Raw genomic sequence first — 20,270 nt, 5'->3', positions numbered from 1 at the left:
AGAAGATAATGTCTGGCTCTATTCTGATGATTAGAAACGTGAGCTTATTGTAACGGTGCTGAGAAAGTTGTAAGCACTAATGAGAACTTCGACCGGAGGTAATAAATCTACCTTTGTGTTGAGCATAAATAAAAATGTGTGGATATGTGCTGACTTCGCGTGCGTTTTATTCAAATCTTTTCTTGCATCGTGCAACCAGAGATATGATACTCTCGAATGTTGATTTTGCGAGTGTTTTCACCAAATCTTATTTTGCTTTCAGCAACCGAGATACTCTCGTAGGCTGACTGGGTGTTTCAGCCAAATCCTCTCTTGCATTGACCCACCAGACACTTTGAATTCTCACTGTATGTGTTTTGGTCAAATCCTTTCTTGCATCGAGCAACCAGAGGTACTCTAGAAGACTTTGGATCGGTTCGCTAAATCCCCTCTTTTAACGAGCAACCAGAGGTACTCCCGAAGGCTGATTTTGCGTGTGTTTTTAGCCAAATAATCTCTTGCATCGAGTAACCAGAGAGACTTTTGAATGCTGACTTTGCATGTGTTTTAGTCAAATCATTTCTTGCAACGAGCAACTAGACGTACTCCCGAAGGTTGTCTTTGCATTTGTTTCAGCCGAATCCTATCTTGCATCGAGCAATCAGTGGATACTTTTGAATGCCGATTTTTCATGTGTTTTAGCCAAATCCTCACTTGCGCCGAACAACTAGAGATACTTTCGAGCGTTAAACTTGAGTGTGTTTTTGCCAAACCCGTTTTTTGCATCGAGTGACCAAACCTTTTTTCGAATGGGACTTTGCGTATGTTTTAACAAATCCCGGCTTGCATCCAGCAACCAAAGGTACTCTAGAATGCTGATTTTGAATGCGTTTTTGCCAAATCCTCTCTTTTCACAAGCAACCATAGGTACTCTTGAAGGTTGACTTTGCACGTTTTAGTGAAATCCTCTCTTGCATTGAGCAACCAGAGATACTTTTTAAAGCTAACTTTGCATGTGTTTAGTCAAGTCTCTTTTGCTACGAGAAACCAGATGTTCTCCCGAAGGCTGACTTTGCATTTGTTTCAGCCAAATCCTCTCTTGTACCGAACAAACAGGGATACTTTTCGAATGCTGGTTTTGCATGTGTTTCAGCCAACTCTTCTCTTGCGCCGAGCAACCAGAGATACTTTTGAATGTTGACCTTCAGTGTGTTTTAGCCAAGTCCTTTTTTGCATCGAGTAATCAAACCTACTTTGGGATGTGACTTTGCGTATGTTCACGCCAAACCTCGGCTTGCATCGAGCAACCAGAGGTACTCTCGAATGATGATTTTGAGTGCGGTTTTGCCAAATCCTCTCTAGTATCGAGCAACCGGCGCTACGTTGGTGATTCTGGTGCCTATTTCGGCATCGATTTCAATGATCCCATAAGTGAGCGCCAATATATTTGTTTTCACGAACAGATCGTTTTCCTAAACCTGCTACCTTTAAGTAAGAGAAATTGGGGCCATGACGATGCTTTTGCACCCTAAGTGGAGTAATTTATACTACATTCTAGTTGCTCCTGCAGATTTCACTAAGTCCTTCAGCAGGCAAAGCCAGCGTGAGTACATGGTGCAAGAGCTTCGAATTATCTTTCTTTGACCACTAATTGGATGGTACGCTATCGCTCCTGTCGGGTGACCACCTGGATGGCGGTTGAAGCAGGCGGACACGCGTCACTTCAGCTCCGCAAATTTTGACCGATTTCACCGGACCAACGCTTTTTCGCCACCGGATTTCATTCGGAACTGGAAGACATCAAGTGCTGGATCCCCTGGATGCCATATTTCAAGCGGTAGGACCATTTTTTCGGATCTTTACCGGACTTGAAAGTTCCAAAGCGGGCGCCAGCCCGCTAACCCTGACGGGACGCCCAGCACGACATCGGGAGAGAATGGGACGCTAGGCTTATTGACCACGGCGGCGCCTAGCACCGACTCTTCTTCAAAGGGAGACCATATGGCAGGGCCAAGCCAAGCCCCAAGTGCGTCGCCACAACCACCAAATGCCCTCCTTGACGAATTCCAAGGGATGGATGAAGACGACTTTGGAGACGCCGAGTCAGGAAGCGAAGACGGAATGCCGTCAGATTCCTCATCGGAGCGCGTCGGGTACAACAACGATGCCAGTTGGGAGCTTGTTCAATCCAAGCGCCAGAAAAAAAAACTTCAGAGACAAGGACAACGGAAAGGCACGGGAACCGGCCCGGACGCCCAACCTCATGATCGAAAATCACAGGGTAATGCGACCGGCTGCAACAAGACCGGAGAGGTGGAGCAGAGGAGGCCTAGGCGAAGACTGCCGCCACTCCCCAAAAATGACATCAAAATAATTTTTCGACCCAAGAAAGGACTCATGGTGAAATCACTCACCACACACCAAGTAGCGCGCGCCGTTATCATGGCGTGCGGCCAACAATGCAAGGACGAGGACATACTTGTAAGGCTTCGCACGGGATCAAATATCATTATCGTTAGCACCCCACATGAAGAAACGGCTCACCTGGTGCGGCGCATTACCCGCCTTAAGTTCGCCGGAAAGTCGTACGAGGTCAACGCTTACGTGGCAGCTCCGGAGGACGTCTTTCGCGGCGTAATTCACGGTGTTGACCCAGGTGCGTCTCCCGAAGAGCTGAAAGCACACCTACGAGTCAGAACTCAAGGAGTAACCATTCTCCAGGCAAGGATGCTTGGAAAATCCAAGACCGCCGTGATCACGTTCGACGGCCCGATCTTGCCGAAATTCGTAATATACTACGGGGGTGAACTACCGTGCTACCAGTACCGCCCCACGAGGCAAGTGTGCTACGTCTGTTTCCAGCAAGGACACCGCTCCGACGTGTGCCCCACACCGGACATTATTGTGTGCGGACTGTGCGGAGATAAAAATCCGACGAAAGACCATGTGTGTGAGCTCAAGTGCCTAATATGCGGTGAGGCACATCGCACCGGATCCAAAGAGTGCCCCGAGAGACTGAAAAAAGCAAGACCAAAGCCCAGCGGGGAAAGAGGGCGCAGTGGCCAACGCGGGCGACCACGCAAGCGATGGTTCAGCTCAGAAGGAGAGACCTCAAGGAGCCGATCAAGGTCCAATTCCTTCCCACCTCTGTCGCCGGCCGGTTCACAGGAGGGGAACAAAGAAGAAAAGCAGAAAACGAAGCTTTCCCAGAAAGGCGGCAGCAAGGTAAGCTGGGCATCTACCATTGATCCGCACTCGGTAGAAAATAGTAACACAAACAATACAAACAACAAAAATATTCCTGTCAAAGAAGCTAAAGACGCGAGCAGTGATGCACTCAGACGCGAGCTTGAACTCGCTCGATCCTCAAACAAAATGAGCTCGAACGCAAGGTCGAGGAACTAACAAAAACACTAAAGGCACAACAGCGGGAGCTTGAAATCACTAGAGCCTTTCCAAAACAGCCACAAGCATCCAACAATGGAGAACTTGAATCACGAATGCAACAGATGATGCAGCAGATGATGCAGGATATGATGCGGCAAATCCAATCTCAAATGCAACAGATGCAAGCACAATTTCAGGGGCAGATCTCAGAAATCAAAAGTGCTTTTCGAAAACAAAGACATAACGAAAACATTAGGGAAAGAGCGTACAACCGTCCAGCGTTAACGGCGTTCGCTGTCGAACAAGGCAATAGCACGAACACGTAAACATGACCAAGACGCGTCAGCAAGACCAAGAAAACTTAGAAATTTGGCAATGGAACTGCAGAGGCTACCGCAAAAAACAGGCCCTACTAAAACAATACATAAACACACAGCTCACACCCCCTGATGTGATTGCGCTCCAAGAGACTGGAACCAGGCCCTCTCTACAGGGGTACGATGTTTACGAGAGCCAAAACGGAGGTAAAGCAGCCGTTCTAGTCATCAAAGCCATCACCGCAATCAGGCACGATACCATCGCCGACACGGACATCGAGCACGCGCTTGTCGAAATCATTCCGAAAAAGCGAAAGGAAAGGAGCACATTCGTACTAAACGTGTACAGCCCGCCAAGACAAAGAAAAGCCAAATTCTTCGAACTCTTCCACGGAGCGCACAAGCTGGCCAAAGAAAATGCACTCATTATCGTGGGAGATTTCAACGCCATGGACACGAGTTGGGGATACCGGAAACAAGATATCAAGGGAAGAACATTAGCGGACGTAGCCGAATATTTTGGCTGTAAGCTAATCACAGATCCCGCGACCCCAACGAGAATCGGTAATAGTGTGAGCACGGACACTTGCCCGGACCTCACGTTCGTAAGGAAGAGCAAGGAGTCACAGTGGGAAAACATGATGGAAAACCTAGGTAGCGATCATTTTATCCTCCGGACGCGAATAGCATCGGAAAGGGTAAGATGCCGGATCGGACAAGCAAAACTCACGGACTGGAACGCGTTCCGCGGGGCTTGCAAAAAATCTGAAGGCGGCATTCAATCACTAGAAGACTGGAGCGGCATGTTGACAGAAACGCGAGACAAATGCACAAAAAGTGTAAGACGAACAACAACAACGCCCGAAGTAGACGGGCACCTTCTGCGACTATGGGAAGCCAGACGCTGTCTCACCAAAAGATGGCGGAAGCAAAAACACAACAGGAAACTAAAACTAAAGATAGCAGAAGTTACGGCAAAAGCTGAAGAATACGCAGCGCAACTCGCGAGACAAAATTGGGAACAATTCAGCGACTCGCTTAAGGGAACCTTAGGTACGGCCAGAACCTGGAATCTCCTAAGAGCACTAATCGATCCGACCAAAACAAAATCAGAAAACAATAAAAGCATCCACAGATTCATCCACTCCTTCAAGGGCTCGGACACCGACCTTTTAGAGAAGGCACGAAAAAAATGTTTCGGTGATCGCAACCCCTCACGATACCAAGGAAACTATCGCGGAGCCGAAAACGAGAGACTCGACCGCCCAATAACTGTGGAAGAAGTTTATGCGGCCATAAGGAATACGACCAGAAACACGGCAGCAGGAGCCGACAGAATCGACAATGCCCTGATCCGAAACCTGAGTGACGACCTCATACAAGAGCTCGTAAGTTTTCTAAACAAACACTGGGAGGCGGAGACGGTTCCCGAAGAGTGGAAACACGCCGAAGTAATTATGATACCTAAACCTGGCAAACAGCTCCAAATTGAAAATCTCAGGCCCATATCGCTCACGGCGTGCCTCGGCAAGCTTTACGAGCGGGTGGTGCTGCAAAGACTGCAAAATTTCATGGAAGATAATGAACATGTACCCCATACCATGTTCGGCTTCAGAGCAAAACTCTCGACGCAGGACGTGCTGCTTCAAATACAAGAAGATGTGCTCCGCAACGTACCCCGAACAGGTGAAAATGTCATAATGGCCCTTGACATCAAGGGAGCATTTGATAACGTCAGTCACGAAGCGATCCTTAGAGGTCTAGACGACCTGAACTGCGGACGCAGAATCCACGGGTACGTCAAAGCCTTCCTGTCAGATAGAACTGCCACCATCGGCATGGGAGACCTTCGATCGAACAAAATTCACGCGCCAAACAAAGGAACACCACAAGGATCAGTCATCTCACCTATCCTCTTCAATATAGCTATGATAGGTCTAGCACAAAAACTAGAGAAGATCGAAGGCATCAGGCACGCCATGTATGCAGACGACATAACAGTCTGGACGAACACCGGTTCCCTCGGGGAGAAGGAAGAAAAACTACAGGAAGCGGCCTCCTGTGTACAGAAATATCTCGGAGAAAGAGGACTCGCATGCTCGACCGAGAAATCGGAACTGCTTCGAGTGTGGAGAGGCAAACAAAACCGGACCGTCCCAACCAGTGAGAGCCTGAAACTCAACATCTACCTGGAAGGAATGCCCATCCCTGAAAAGACAAAAATAAGAATATTAGGTATGTGGGTTCAATCGAACCAACGCAGTAGTCACACTTTTACCATGCTCAAAACTACAACGCTACAAGTGACACGCATGATCACCCGCATCACCAACAGGCGGCATGGCATGCGCGAAGAGGACACACTAAAACTAGTTAGAAACCTGGTAGTGAGCCGAATTATGTACAGCCTGCCCTACCAGTGCCTCAACAAGAGTGAAATACAACAAGCTGATGCCCTGCTACGCAAAGCGTATAAGACGGCGCTCCGATTACCGCGCAACACGTCTACAGAAAAGCTCATGGCGCTTGGATTGCAAAACACATTCGAAGAACTACGCGAGGCGCAGCTTGAGTCGCAAAAATTCAGGCTGCTGCAGACAACGACTGGAAGAGCGCTTTTACAGAGACTCGGATACTGTGAGCAGATGCGAGAAATAGCGAGGACGGTAACGATCCCCGACGAACTTCGCAAGTCCCTCAAGGTAGCTCCAATCCCGAGAAACATGGACCCTAACCTCCACCAAGGTAGAAGAGAAGCAAGGGCCAATTTTATTCAAAAAACATACGCTCCTGAAGACACGACTGTGTATGCAGACGCGTCCTCGAGAGGAGGACAGAACAAAATTGCAGTGGCCACGGTGGTCAATTCGTCTCTACGCGAAGTGACCAGCGCCTCTATCCGACACTGCACAGCAGCAGAGGCCGAGGAAGTAGCCATTTCTCTAGCGGTGGCGGAGGGCTATAGAGCTGGGCGGTCGCTAACGATACTCACGGACTCTCAAACAGCCTGTCGAAATTTCATGAATGGTAGGATTGGTCGTCACGCGCTTCGTATACTCCTCGAAGCGAGCGACAGATTTAAAAACCACGAAGAAAACAAGACCAGACACAAAATTATATGGGTACCGGGGCACATGGGGGTGGCAGGGAACCAAGAGGCTGACAGGATAGCTCGAGCATACACTACTTTCCGAGCATCCGACGGGTCCGCGGAACTTTTGCCAGCACCCAAGGCATACTCGGCCATACTAGAAAACTATAGAGGAAGAAGAATGCGATATCCCCCACCGCACAGTTCTCTCACCAGAGAGGAAACTGTCACATGGAGACAATTACAGACGGGTTCATACCGAAACCTACACATACTAAACAAAATGCACCCTACCTTATACGCTGACAGATGTCCGTGGTGCTATGAAAAACCAACACTGTATCACATCACATGGGCATGTCAAAACATAGATGTGGTCCCCAAAATTCGAAACCCGAGTGCGGAGCAATGGGAGACTCTGCTGTCCAGCGACCGCTGCGAAGACCAGAAAGGTCTGGTACAGCGAGCCCAACGGGCGGCAGCAGCCAGCGGAGCCCTGGACTGAGGGCAACCGACCATTGTAAAAAGTGGACGAAGTCGACGGAGAAGACTCTTGTGGATACAACAAGCAGACATCTCTGAAGACGTCCAAAAACCGCCAAATAATATAGGACTAAATAAAGTTTTTCCTCCTCCTCCTCCTCCTGTCGGGTGGCGTTCCTTGGCGCGCGTTGTTGTTGTTGTTGTTGTTGTGGCTGTAGGAAGAAAGAAAAAGAAATGCACGGGCCTGCTACTGGCTCCGTAGCTGAGCCACCTCCGCTGCCTCGTGCGGACAGAAAACTGATTTGTTTATAGGAAGGGAAAGGCGCGGTAACTGTCTCACTTGTTTTTCTGTGGACACCGCAACCGCGCCGTAAGGGAAGGGAGGAAGATGGGAGTGACAGTTGAAAGAGAGAAAGAGGAGTCGTAGTGGAGGGCTTCGGAGTAATTTCGACCACCTGGGGATCTTTAACGTGCGCTGACATCGCACAGCACACGACGCCTCTTCGTTTCGCCTCCATCGAAACGTAGCGAGGTACTTCCGGACAGAAGAGAAAATAGACAAGAAAGAAAAGAAGAGGGAGAGAAAGACGCGCGCCGCATCAACAGCCGTCGTCCACCACCACTGAAGCGGTGGCGGGTGCAATGACGGCCTACACCAGATAAAAATCAGTGGCTGGCTAGCCCCAGCCGCAAGCGGCGTTGACCTACCGTCCCAGACCCGTAGGGCCAGGAACTGCCACCCTTCACCCACCTTGGCGCGTCCAAGTGTGGGATTGAAGATGGCAGGAATGCTAGACAAGATGAGACTTCTGGAGGAAAGACGCAGTATCTGTCACACTTTCTCCGACAAGTGTGCATTTGGATGGTACGCTATCGCTCCTGTCGCGTGGCGTTCCTTGGCACGCGTTCATGTGTGGAATTGCAGATGGCAGGAACGCTAGGCAAGATGAGACTTCTGGAGGAAAGGCGCAGTATCTGTCACACTTTCTCTGACAAGTGTGCGTTTGGATGGTACGCCATCGCTCGCGGGTGGTAACAACTTTTATTGCCACGAAATGAAAGGAATTATTTCGGGCTGGGGCGAGTCTAGGGTGGCCTCCAGTCGGGAGCGACCTCTTGAGCTCGCGTGACGAGGGCCAGTTGCGTAGTTTTCCTTGGGCTGGCCAACAGATTGTCCCATTCCTCCGCTGAGGGAGCTGGCAAGAGCGTCTTTGGAGGGGGATTGCTGGCGCATTCCCACAGTATATGGTCTTGAGTGGCCTGCGTCCCGTCACCGCAGTGCCGGCATGCAGGGTTGAATTCTCCGTTTGTAATTAACGATAGTCGGTAGGGGCTAAGAATGGCCTTTGTTTGTAGGCGTCTGAGTGTCGTGGCTTGCACCCGGTCGAGGTCGGGGTGAGGGGCGGGGTACGTGCATCTTAGCTCGCGATAAAAGTTTGTTACCTCCGCGTATGTGCGCGGTGCCTCCACAGGCGCGTCCGTTCCCGATAGATCTCCCGTCTCCCGGTTGGTTAAGCCTCGGGCTAGACGGTCGACCCCTTCGTTTCCGGAGTTACCCGCGTGAGCCGGAACCCATACGAGATTGATGTTGTGATTGAGAGATCGGTTGCGCAGAATTCGCGCCGCGAGTGCGCTTACAGAATTTTTGGCGAAATTTTGAACGGCGCTTTTTGAGTCGCTTAGAATAGTTTTGGTGTGGGGATCCGCGATGGCCAGTGCGATAGCTACTTCCTCTGCCTCGCATATGGAGCTAGCATGAAATGTTATAGCGCTAATGAAGGTTGACTTTGGAGTGGCCATACATGCCACGTATGCTCCGTTTTTGATGTGCTGAGCTGCATCCACGTACACTGCTTGTGGATCGTCCTCGTACTGTTTCTCAAGGGTCTGTGCCCTTGTCTTCCTGCGGGCATCATGTCTACCTGGTAGCATGTTTTTGGCTATTGGTTTAACAACTAGTCTACTAGTTATGTCAGCCGATAAATGGGATGTTGCGCACACCTCCTCAGTGGGGTGGATGTGGAGCTTGTCGAGAATTACGCGTCCCGCAAGGCTGCGTGACAGGCGGGTCACTTGTGCTGTCTTATGGGCTTCAATTAGTTCAGATAGTGTGTTAAAAATTCCTAACTGCAGTAGTCGATCTGAGTTAGCGTATACTGGTAAGCTAAGGGCCGCTTTGTATGCTGTTATAATTATGCTATTAAGTGCATGTTCGTCCCTACGACGCAGATGATAGTACGGGCAAGCGTACATGATTCTGCTTATCATAAAGGCTTGGATAATCCTGCACAGGTCGGCTTCTCTCATACCCCTGCGACGTGTGGCAATGCGTCTCACCAGCCCACCTATCTGGTGCGCCGTGACGCGTAGCCGGCGTATAGCTTCTGTGTTCTGCGTATTATTCTGAATCAACATTCCGAGAACTCTGATCGTGGCTACCGGGGGTATCGGATGGTTGTCAATGTGTAACTGGATAGGTTCTCGAGAATCTGGCTTTACCTGTGAAGCTTGTTTGTTCCTTATAACTAATAGTTCTGATTTAGCCGGTGAACAGGTAAGGCCGTTTTCCTGCACATAAGACTGTACCGTGTCGATAGCTCGTTGTAATGAATCTGTAATATCTCCATCGGAGCCAGAATTGGTCCATATGGTGATGTCGTCGGCGTATATGGAATGATGTATGTGTGGGATATCATCTAACAGACGCGGGAGGCCGCTCATAACGATGTTGAAGAGAAAAGGTGAAAGTACGGCGCCTTGCGGTGTTCCTCTCGTCCCTAGTGTAATTTTGTCGCTAACTTTGTCAACGAAATGGAGCGTAGCCGTACGCGCATTCAGAAAGGCAGCGATGTAGTCGTATGTCCGTTTGCCTACGTGTAACTGTGAGAGGTGATTGAGGATGGAAGCGTGTGACACATTGTCGAAGGCCTTACTCACATCGAGTCCCAGGATGGCTCGCGTGGCTCTTATGCGATTTGTATCTAGAATGTCTTGTTGAATTTGCCACATAATAGCCGAACTTGAGCGTTTGGCCGCTCTTCCACCGCTCACTACCATCGTTACCGAGTCACAGACGCGTCATCGAATACGTCTAGAGAACACTGTCCAGGGGCGTCGCCTGCTGGCCTGGGATGAACAGCGTAACGACAAAACACCAGCCCTATATGCATCACTTCCCCCTTGGGAGATGCCAGTAGTCACACGCGTCCATCGCCGACCTATAAACCGCGATTTTGTCATTCCCCGGGAGCTCCTAGCTGCCCATCACCGACAAGAGCGAATCCCCGATACGACTGACATATACACCGACGCATCCATTACAAGCGAATTCGCATCTATGGCCTGGGTATGCGATGACAACCCTTCCCTTTCAGGCGCTTATGCCTGCCATCTACCTCAGGGTACCCCTCTTCACGCTGAACTCCTCGCGATTTGGGGAGCCTTGTCAGGAGTGCCTTGCACCGGAACTGGGTCACTACGTATTCTTACTGATTCCTTTGAAGCTTACAAGGAAATCGCTACTCCGGGTTCACAAGATGCAACAGCTACGGCTATACAGCGCCTCCTTAAACGCCACCAACTCGCGACCAGAACTGTCGCTATTCACTGGACCCCAGGTCACTCGGACGAATCAGGGGGCAATGCGGCGGCACACGCCGCGGCTGCCTTGGCAGGTGGGATGTCCACATTTACTTCCCCACCCCCCTTGCTTCATCCTTATTCGACCTTGGGCGGGCAACTCACCCCTTCTCTTGCCCTTATGCACTATACTCGGACCAGTCTTCGTAGCCTCAGTCAGCATCGCATGCAGGTGGCCACACCAGACCCACCTTTTACGAGAAGAACCCACCTCACCCGAAGTCAAGAAGTCTTTTTGAATAAGTTCATCGCCCATGCGGCTTACACGCCACGTATTATGGCCCGCTGGCGTCAGTATAAAGAGAAAATGATTACGTGCCCCCACTGTACGACTCTAACCTGCGGCGGCATATCTCATTTACTTTGGGAATGCCCTGCTTTTTCTACTGGACGCCCCGAGATCGAACCCTACCGCCTGAACTACCGTTCCCTTCTAGAAACTGATGCAAACACACAGATGATATTTGCCAAGTATGGCTCGCTTAGTGGCCTGGTTAGAGCAATGTGATTCGAGTGACGACCTAAATAAACAATGAAGATTATGTCTACTCCCCTTTATCCCCATCCATGGCCATGAGCCTTCCCATTCAATAAAGGACATTCAATCAATCAATGTCCTGAGTCGAAAGACCTGCTCGAAACCCAATCATGGACGGGGGAAACGTGCCTTCCGCATCGGTGTGCTCCCGTCGCGTGGCGTTCCTTGGCGCGCGTTCGAGTGTGGGATTGCAGATGGCAGGAATGCTAGACAAGATGAGACGTCTCAGGCTTTCGCCTTTCACTACTTTAGTCGCTAAAGGCCCTCGTATTTTTTGCTATTGCTTTTTATATCTTCTAGTTTGGAATTATATATTTTTTTGAATTCTCCATTTGGTATTTCTCTCTGTCCAGGAGTTCGCATACCATAATTGTTTTGCGGTCTCTTTTTCTCTCATGATGCAGATGTAATGCAAAGTAATGATGCAGATATTTAATTAGAAGAAAAAAAAAAACAACCTTATGTCACCGATAAGACCCGAACTCACCACTACAACATTTGGCCTCCAACGTATACCAAGCGAGCAGCAGCGAAGGCTGTTAATTATGTCACCAGTGACATGTGGTTGTTTTTCTTCTTATTTTTTTAGCAATTACCTTCGCGATTAATTAATGCCTCACATTCATGAATGCACTTAGATAATTTCTTTACGCTTCCATTTGTTTCAGGGGCCCCTGGCTTCTTTCTTGCATATCTCAGTTATTTATGTTAATTGCAACCTATCCTTCAGACTGTTCACTTGCGCCACCCCCCAACCCTAGCGGCGGACGTGAAACGGCTGTGCTACTGCGGGTGTCACGTGAAGTGCGACCTACCAGGGCGGGTGCGAGGTGCGCGATAATACTCTAAGCTACCTGTGACGTAAAGGCTGCGAGAATCAAAGCCCTTTAGGCTCACCTGTAAACAAATGTAGAGAAATGAGCGGGTTGCTATGGAATACACAAGAAGAAAACTTGGAGCCACTGACACCATAAAAAACATCAGAATTATTTTCGGTGTTATTCAGTATCAAATGATAATGTAATCAAGGTAATAACTGAGTACGATAACTGAGGAAAAGACTCACATGTCGCCCGTCGAAGCCGAGTCGACGACCTCCACATTGGCGTCCAGTATGACTACTGCCATCTTCTACTTTGTTGTGTAGTTATGCTACGTGAAACAGCATGACAGGCCTCTTGGCAACAACCCGGTGACCACGATGATCACATTGTAATCACAGGGGCCAGCTGCGTCGCTGAAAAGCATTCTCTGTTTGTATTACCGTCTGGCGGGCTGGGGTAACGAACCTGTAACGGAGATTGAACATCTGCTTTAATTTCACCTGAATATTACACCACAAAATAGCAACAAAAACTTCGAAACAAGTTCTTTTTTTCCTGGAACGAGCCCATTATATGTCTCCTGTGCGGTTTACCAACTAGCGGCTTCGCGAACAGCGCTGCTGCCACTGACATTAAATCAACTTAGGTGTCTCACGCGGTTCAACATTGAAACCGAGTTGCATCTTGTACACTTGAGAACTCGAAAACGCCTTGAAATTTCATGTTCAAAACGCTCTAATCAGAATGTCTGTAAGACCTAAAGATTCATTGTCGCTGATGAAGTTCACTTCTTAGAGAATCACTGAAGTCCTGGGTAAGTCCGGATGTCCGGCTGTCTGACTTTGCGTAAAAAAAAATAAAAAAGCAGTCATATTCCTCTATGCGAACATTGCGTATTGACATTCAGGCATGGTATACTTGGAACGCTTCATACGCCTGTAAAACGACCTCTAGGTGTGTTTTCAGAATATACACTCCATCGTGATATTTTAGGTGGCATCTATTGCTCATTATGTCATTTCAAGGCTCGAGATCTGTGTTTACTTAAACGGCAGGCAACTCTAGAAAGGCCCATTATAGGGGTGGTAAGGCTCTCTTTCAGTCTGTATAGTTGCTGGCCTGTGTTATAAGAGTGCGCAACACCTAATGATGGCTCGCCAGTAATACATCTCCTCTCCCAATATTAGGATATTAGATTAAGCGGTGCCGGAACACCACAGCTGAAGACCTACTGAAAATAACAATCGGTTTCACGTTCCTGTTGAACAAAGTGGCCTCTCCAGTGGTACCTTGCCTGATCTGCGTCATAACTATATATATATATATATATATATATATAGATATATATATATATATATATATATATATATATATATATATATATATATATATATATATATATATATACATATACGCGAGGCGCCCGTGTGCTGTGCGATGTCAGTGCACTTTAAAGAACCCCAGGTGGTCGCAATTACCGGAGTTCTCCATTACGGCGTCTCTCATAGCCTGAGTCACTTTGGGAAGTTAAACCCCACAAACAACACACACACACACACACACACACACACACACACACACACACACACACACACACACACACACACACACACACACACACACACACACACACACACACACACACACACACACACACACACACACACACACACACACACACACACACACGCACACACGCACACACGCACACACGCACACACACGCACACACGCACGCACGCACACACACACACACACACACACACACACACACACACACACACACACACACACACACACACACACACACACACACACACACACACACACACACACACACACACACACACACACACACACACACACACACACACACACACACACACACACACACACACACACACACACACACACACACACACACACACACACACACACACACACACACACACACACACACACACACACACACACACACACACACACATATATATGAAGTTTTGTTGTCTCCCATATACAATGTTGCATTTAGCCTATTATTTAGCAAGCTTAGCAAGCATTTAGCAAGTTGCACTTAGCCTATTATTCCTTGCCTTGAGTCTAACAGATCCCCACTCTGGTCACCTGTCTTTAGGTTATTTACTCATTTATGTATTGAATCCTCAAATGCCCCATTTAAGGGGCATTGCATGAGGGGTGGGCTTGTAGTATACAGTTACAATAAAAAAATGTATTTTGATGGCAGTGCTGAAATGATGAATGTTTTCTTGACACTGAGGACGTCCATGGGGACAATGTACGACGTTTTTCTTTACTCACTGCCAGTTACACGTTATCAAAACACATTTCGACTATTTCGTCATTATTGCCGGATCTACAGGCGTAGGCCTGTGCTGTGTTCGTACTGAACAGATAAATATTTATTTCCATTGGACATGGTGGAGACGAGGTAAAAAGCCGCTTTTCGCAGCTTGACTGGACCTCATCCCCTACAAACAGCAGCATGTCACGCTGGACAAAATACCCAGCCGCAACCTAATAAATAACACAAAATGTGTGGGCATAACATATGAAATAAATGTTCTAATGATGACAAAAATAATGCAGTGAGTACGATGAAAAGGCAGAAAAAAAGAAACAAAGGATCAAAATTCTGCTCATCTATACATAACATGACAGCTATCAAAGTGATGGTACAGAAAATAAGTTAATGACTCTAAGAAACATGATAAAAAAGGAAAATTTAGCAAGAACTATAGTTTTTGGGAATAAGATAAATTTAGCTTAACGAACAGGTCATCACATCGCAGTCAGTTATGCTTAGATTTGAATTGAAATGGTTGGCAACAGTCACTTGTATCGCTAGGATCATTTTAAGTTAGAATGCAGTACTGTTCACAAAGGTATTTTTAAGGCATTTTAGGCTAAGCTCGAATATGTCAGTGTTGTTATTTAGGTACACGTCTAATAATTGGGGGGGGGGGGGGGGGGGGGTATTATAACGTAGAGTTTGCATAGCGAAATTTGTGCGATAAGGATGGATCTTCCAGTGTTCCGGATTTCACGTGTCATGACTGGAGGTTTGTTTAATAGAAAGGTCTGCTAAGCTCGCTAGAATATTACTGTTGACATTGCGTTCTTTTATCAATGTTGCACATAAATTAAAGTTGTACATATCTTCTATTCCTTTTAATGACAGTTTTAGAAAAACGTCATCAATGTCGAAATCAAACGGCGAGTATGTTATGACTATACTAATCCTGCGTTGTAGCCTAGAAAGCTTTTGTACATTGTTATTTGTAGTCCTTCTCCAGACCATAACGCAGTAGCTTACATGGACTTATTACAATATCGACACAATCGCTATTCAATAGTTAATCGTTCAATCGACGATACTATCAACCACCCCAAGTTGATCAACCACCATATAATTGTTGCTATAAAATTCCGTTATATACCCAGCTAGAGCCTTATGTGTCAGGGTTCCTACACAGTAAAACTTCATTTAAACGAATTTCAAGGAACATTAGGAAAAAGTTTGTTAAAGTGAAAGTTCGTTGAAGTGAAATAAGTGCGTATAAGCTTTCTTCGATTAGTTACAAGAACCATGGGTGTTCAAATCAAGTCTCAACCTTTTCATGTGTCACTCGGCTCATTTGCAAGCGATGAACGCAGTAAACCTTTGCAGTAATTTTGAACTTACGACTGCAGTGGTCTTGAAATCAGTCGCCGTGCCCAAGGCCTCGTGAACCTTGTCTAGCATAACGGTCTGCTGGGCAGCAAGTGCCTTCACTTTCTCCAACCAGATCGTTGCTTCAGGAGATCATGGCTAACTAGCATGCATACGTACGCCTTTTTGGAAGCCAAAATGCCTAGTCGGGCTGAAGTTCCGGCTATGGATGTGGATCCCAGTAAGCGTGCAAAACAAGCCGTGGATTCTACTGGATACGAGCTTGTTTAGATAGCCCATTCATTTTAAACCTAAACGGCCGATTTTCGTAACGTGGTAATGAACCGTTATTAAACCTAAAATCCAACAAAAGGGGCTTATTGAAGTGCTCCGTATGATGTAGGATACACAGGATTACGCTGCGGAAAATTTTGTTGAACTGATGTGAGTAATAACTGAAGTTCGTTGAAATGAAAGTCGTTTGTTTGGCGTTCAATGGAGCTTCAGGGTGCGATATGAGAAATTTTGTACCACTAAATGCTTCGTTTAAATGACTTTCGTTCATGTAGTATTCTACCTATAGCTTTCACCGGAACGCTAAAGGACCTTAGCAAGCTACGTGCCCATCGTTTCGCTCCGTTTATACGGAGCTGAACGATGGGCACGTAGTTTCACCCTTCCGCGTACTATGATCCTGATCAACAAATTCTACCGTCCGCTTCCCAAGCAGGTAAAGGTGACCTGGATCAGTTAGGATGGCGCATACAAAATGGCTGCGTTTCTACCGCTTGCAGTGCGGTCGAACACAATATTGCACTGCGAGCTTTCCTGAATTCTCAGTCCGCCCTTACATTCTGCAGTGCTGCAAACAGCTTGTGCAGTGGAGTCAGGTTATTGAGCCAGGTTATTTGAGTCTCTTTGCTAAGTTAGTCTCACTAAATAAGGAATGTGTAGTCGTGCACAAAACAGAGAAATGAATCTCACTCCGCAGGAAACAGAGAAATAAAATATTTCATAGTGGCGTCATCTCACACTGAGAGCTAGGATTTTTCATGTGGTATAATTTTCTCCTTTTTTTTTTATTTATGGACCGTCAGAGGAAAAACACCATAAAGCATGACAAAGAGCGCAGCTGTAGTGACCAATGCGTTGAGATGAAAAAATAAACTGACGCCTACATCCTTAAATAGCGGACAGGTGTGGCCCTCAAAGCATATTGCACTCACTGCCTGTGGCTGCTGAAGTGACTCGAGGTGCGTATTACTGCAGCTATGTGGTTCCTCTGAAAAAGTACGAGCCTCCATGGTTGCTAATAGTGTTCGTATTAAGACGTACAGCCGTCTTTGTTTACTTTTCTGCTAACTTTCAGCATTGCAAATGATAAAAAAAAATGGGTTAGTGATTTCGTAAACTCCCGAACTTCTTCATTCCACAATGTCTCATATTAGTAGGGTGCCTTAATCTTCGCACTCTATTCGTTTCTCTGATCTGCGGACTTCCCTTCTGGTTAATCAAAATTTATTTGATGATTGTTTTTGGTTACAGAAATCTTTTTCCTTTTTTCCACAGGAAGGTGCCATATATTTTTGTCCTTTATTATAGAGTAATTTATAATGGGTTCGCCGAAACGTTTCAACCTCTTGATAATTTCTGTCGTGGCGCTTGCGTCCATGATGAGTGTTCCTTGCATTCGTGGCCAAGATTGTCAGCAAAGTCCCAAGGACTGCAGTGCGACTAAGGTAAGATGTTGCTCAGTGCTGTGAGATTAAAAAAAAATGTCGATGGCGGGAACCTGTAACAACACATTACCCACTGAAAATTTAAGGATATATTTGCATAATGAATATTCGGGGATCTATAAGCGAGTGGTGAGCTCGTATTTTTCTTACGTTGCGCACATAGACATTATTGTTGGATTGCTTGATCTCGTCCCGAGTGTTACGTTCTTTCTTAACTTTCATCATTAGTGTTTTACATCTTTCAACGAAGTGCTGTTAACAGTACCGACGCGTATAGCGCATTAACGTTAAGGTCTGTCTTTGGAATTACGATTTTTCGTGTTTCTAAAAAAAGTTATTCTGTTTTTTTTTTTTTTTTTTTTTTTTGCGCAAAAAACACGACACAGAAGAAACGAGGTACTTGCAAAAAAAGTTAGACGACTTTATATGGAGCAGTAACAGACGAATGTAGCTTAACTGCGAAATTGTGACTGCATGCCAATAGGTACCTCTAGTGTCTTCAAGTAGCATGTATCTTTTATTTAGGCACACAGGCCTTAATTGGATTAAAATTATACAGGAAAAGGGCCGTTGGGATACAAAATTCTGCTTAACAGAAGCATCTTTTATATATAACTTAGATTTTCTTGACGTTATTTTACTTTTTCGCACTTCCAAGAGTAATCCCGGAGAAAGGCGTCCGTCAATAAATTTTCAGGTTGAATATTTTTATTTGAAAACAGCAGTGAAAACGCTACTGTATAGGCGACTTCCAACTTTCGACAACTCCATGGTGCTTCTTGTCAATATGGCTGACGTAAATACCAAGGGAGTTAATTCGACCAAGAAATGTGAGCAAAGAGTCGTAAGCTGCCAAATTATGTGAAAGATCACCAGACAAGGATAACTACAAAGCCCAGCTTTAACAAAGTCGATCTGTCCCGACTGCACGGTTTAGATGTAGCCTGCCGTATACTCACAACTCAAATGTTCCAGACGTTTCAATTCCCATGACACCCGCCCATCTCGAAGAAACCCGTGTTGGCAGCTCCTGCTGTGTCACGTAGTTACGTCACATCACTCAACTTGTCGGCCAATCAACACCCGCTTATGTACCAACTGCCGCAGCCATAACCGTAATTTTTTGCTCACAACACCAAGACGCACAGTTTTTTGTGGAATGAAGTCTTTATTGCTATCGTGTTAGTAATATATGCGCATTCTTAGCAGCTATACGCAAATAATAGTAGGGTAGATGCAATTATGGAGGAGCCTTAAGAAACTTAAATTACATGTCTTTGAAAAAGCTATAAAGGAACAATTAAGATAAGCTATAGTTGCTTGTAGGGTAAACCAATGCATTCTAAATGGAAAGGGACAGCGCTAGCTGGTTACGGAGGAATATAGTGTAAGAAAGGAAAAAAAACAAAACAAAACTCACTCCAGCTTCGCCACCGCCGGTCGATGAGGCCGATGCAGTACATCCTTCGACACTAACATATAGTGCTTATCCCAGTAGCGATGCTGGGCTGCGGTCAAGTAAAAAAAAACAAAAAAACAATGGTTTGTGCACTTGAAGCCACAGTCATCTTGTCAGAATGTTTTAACTTCAGGTTTCTCAACCATACAGTGTGTTTGCGTCCAGGTAAGAGCTTATGCACATAGAGCAGCAGAAAAGTTTACGAACATAGAGCCACGAAATCTACATTTTACTGCAAACACTAATTGAATTAGGTGTACTAAGTGCTGCAATAACGAATAAGCTGATGAATAATAATGCATTGCATATGGTAAACAGGGAGTTAAGTTTTTATAGTCATTCCACTATACTCATAGGACGAGGTGAAAAGAATGCGTGTTTCGTGCCGGGTGTGCTTAGTGCTTGGGTTATGAAAAAGCAGCAGCCTAGGCCCCGTGATTTTTGCCACAATACTAAATACTCGATTTAGGAGGGAAACTAGAGAATAAGTTTTTCTTGGCGAGAGCTACGCAGCACACACACACAAATGCAGGAAACTGCGCTGCGTTTCTACAAGTTCATGAAAGAAAACGTTGTAAAATCTATTAGACATCTATCTGGTGTTCTTGTAAATAAATGCTCTACCGGTATTTCTGCAGGTCCTGTCAGATTTTCCTTTGCTCTACGACCAAGCCACTTCCTTCTCCAACAACCCAACGTACTGTGAGCGATACGAGAGAACCTCGCTATCTGAGGATGGCACCATTGCGAATTATGACGCTGTTTACATATACTCCAGCGGAGATGGCACACTGTGAGTTGCCTCCATGTCATTTTAGTTTGAGAAATCCCAGGATACATATATTGTAAAGAGTTGAAAGATAAAGGAAGAAATAAACGTGTTTCTAGAAAACACAAGGAATAGAAGATACACATGTATGAGGTGTAGACAGAGCCGGCGCTAAGTTGCGACTTTATTTGGTAACTGTCACTATGCTCATTGGACGTCATTTGCGAGATCTCTTTTCTAGGAATTCTGGGGAAGGTTTCAATGAAGGCGAAAATGACGCTTAAAATGCAGTCATAATTATTCGAAATTGCCGCGAAAGTTCTTTTCGGAGTGGTATTCACCAGCAAACACACTTCACCTTAACTAAACATCGATA

General features: G+C 46.3%; 1 protein-coding gene and 1 long non-coding RNA gene across 4 annotated transcripts in view; one reads left to right on the top strand and one right to left on the bottom strand.

Moving 5' to 3' along the window:
* LOC146175611 (uncharacterized) overlaps positions 1–20,270 on the bottom strand; it is a 143,021-nt gene that overhangs the window by 93,240 nt on the left and 29,511 nt on the right. For 2 of the 3 annotated variants that reach the window (XM_084582005.1, XM_084582006.1), the window contains exon 3: positions 12,501–12,723. In XM_084582005.1, coding sequence (XP_084438131.1) covers positions 12,640–12,723 — 84 coding nt within the window. In that variant the 3' untranslated portion in view covers positions 12,501–12,639. Of the gene's footprint in view, positions 1–12,500; positions 12,724–19,086; positions 19,175–20,270 lie in introns of all 3 variants that reach the window. The other variant, XM_084582007.1, reaches the window with a different exon arrangement.
* On the top strand, positions 17,104–20,007 carry LOC146175615 (uncharacterized). Its single transcript, XR_014701439.1, has 3 exons — positions 17,104–17,180; positions 17,497–17,666; positions 19,764–20,007. It is a non-coding gene; the product is annotated as an uncharacterized LOC146175615 (long non-coding RNA).

Source organism: Amblyomma maculatum, chromosome 10, assembly GCF_055883805.1.
Source record: "Amblyomma maculatum isolate TAMU_Amacu chromosome 10, ASM5588380v1, whole genome shotgun sequence".
NCBI classification, from domain to species: domain Eukaryota; kingdom Metazoa; phylum Arthropoda; class Arachnida; order Ixodida; family Ixodidae; genus Amblyomma; species Amblyomma maculatum.
Note: the sequence above shows the minus strand (reverse complement) of the source record. Positions and strands in the feature narration are given on the sequence as shown.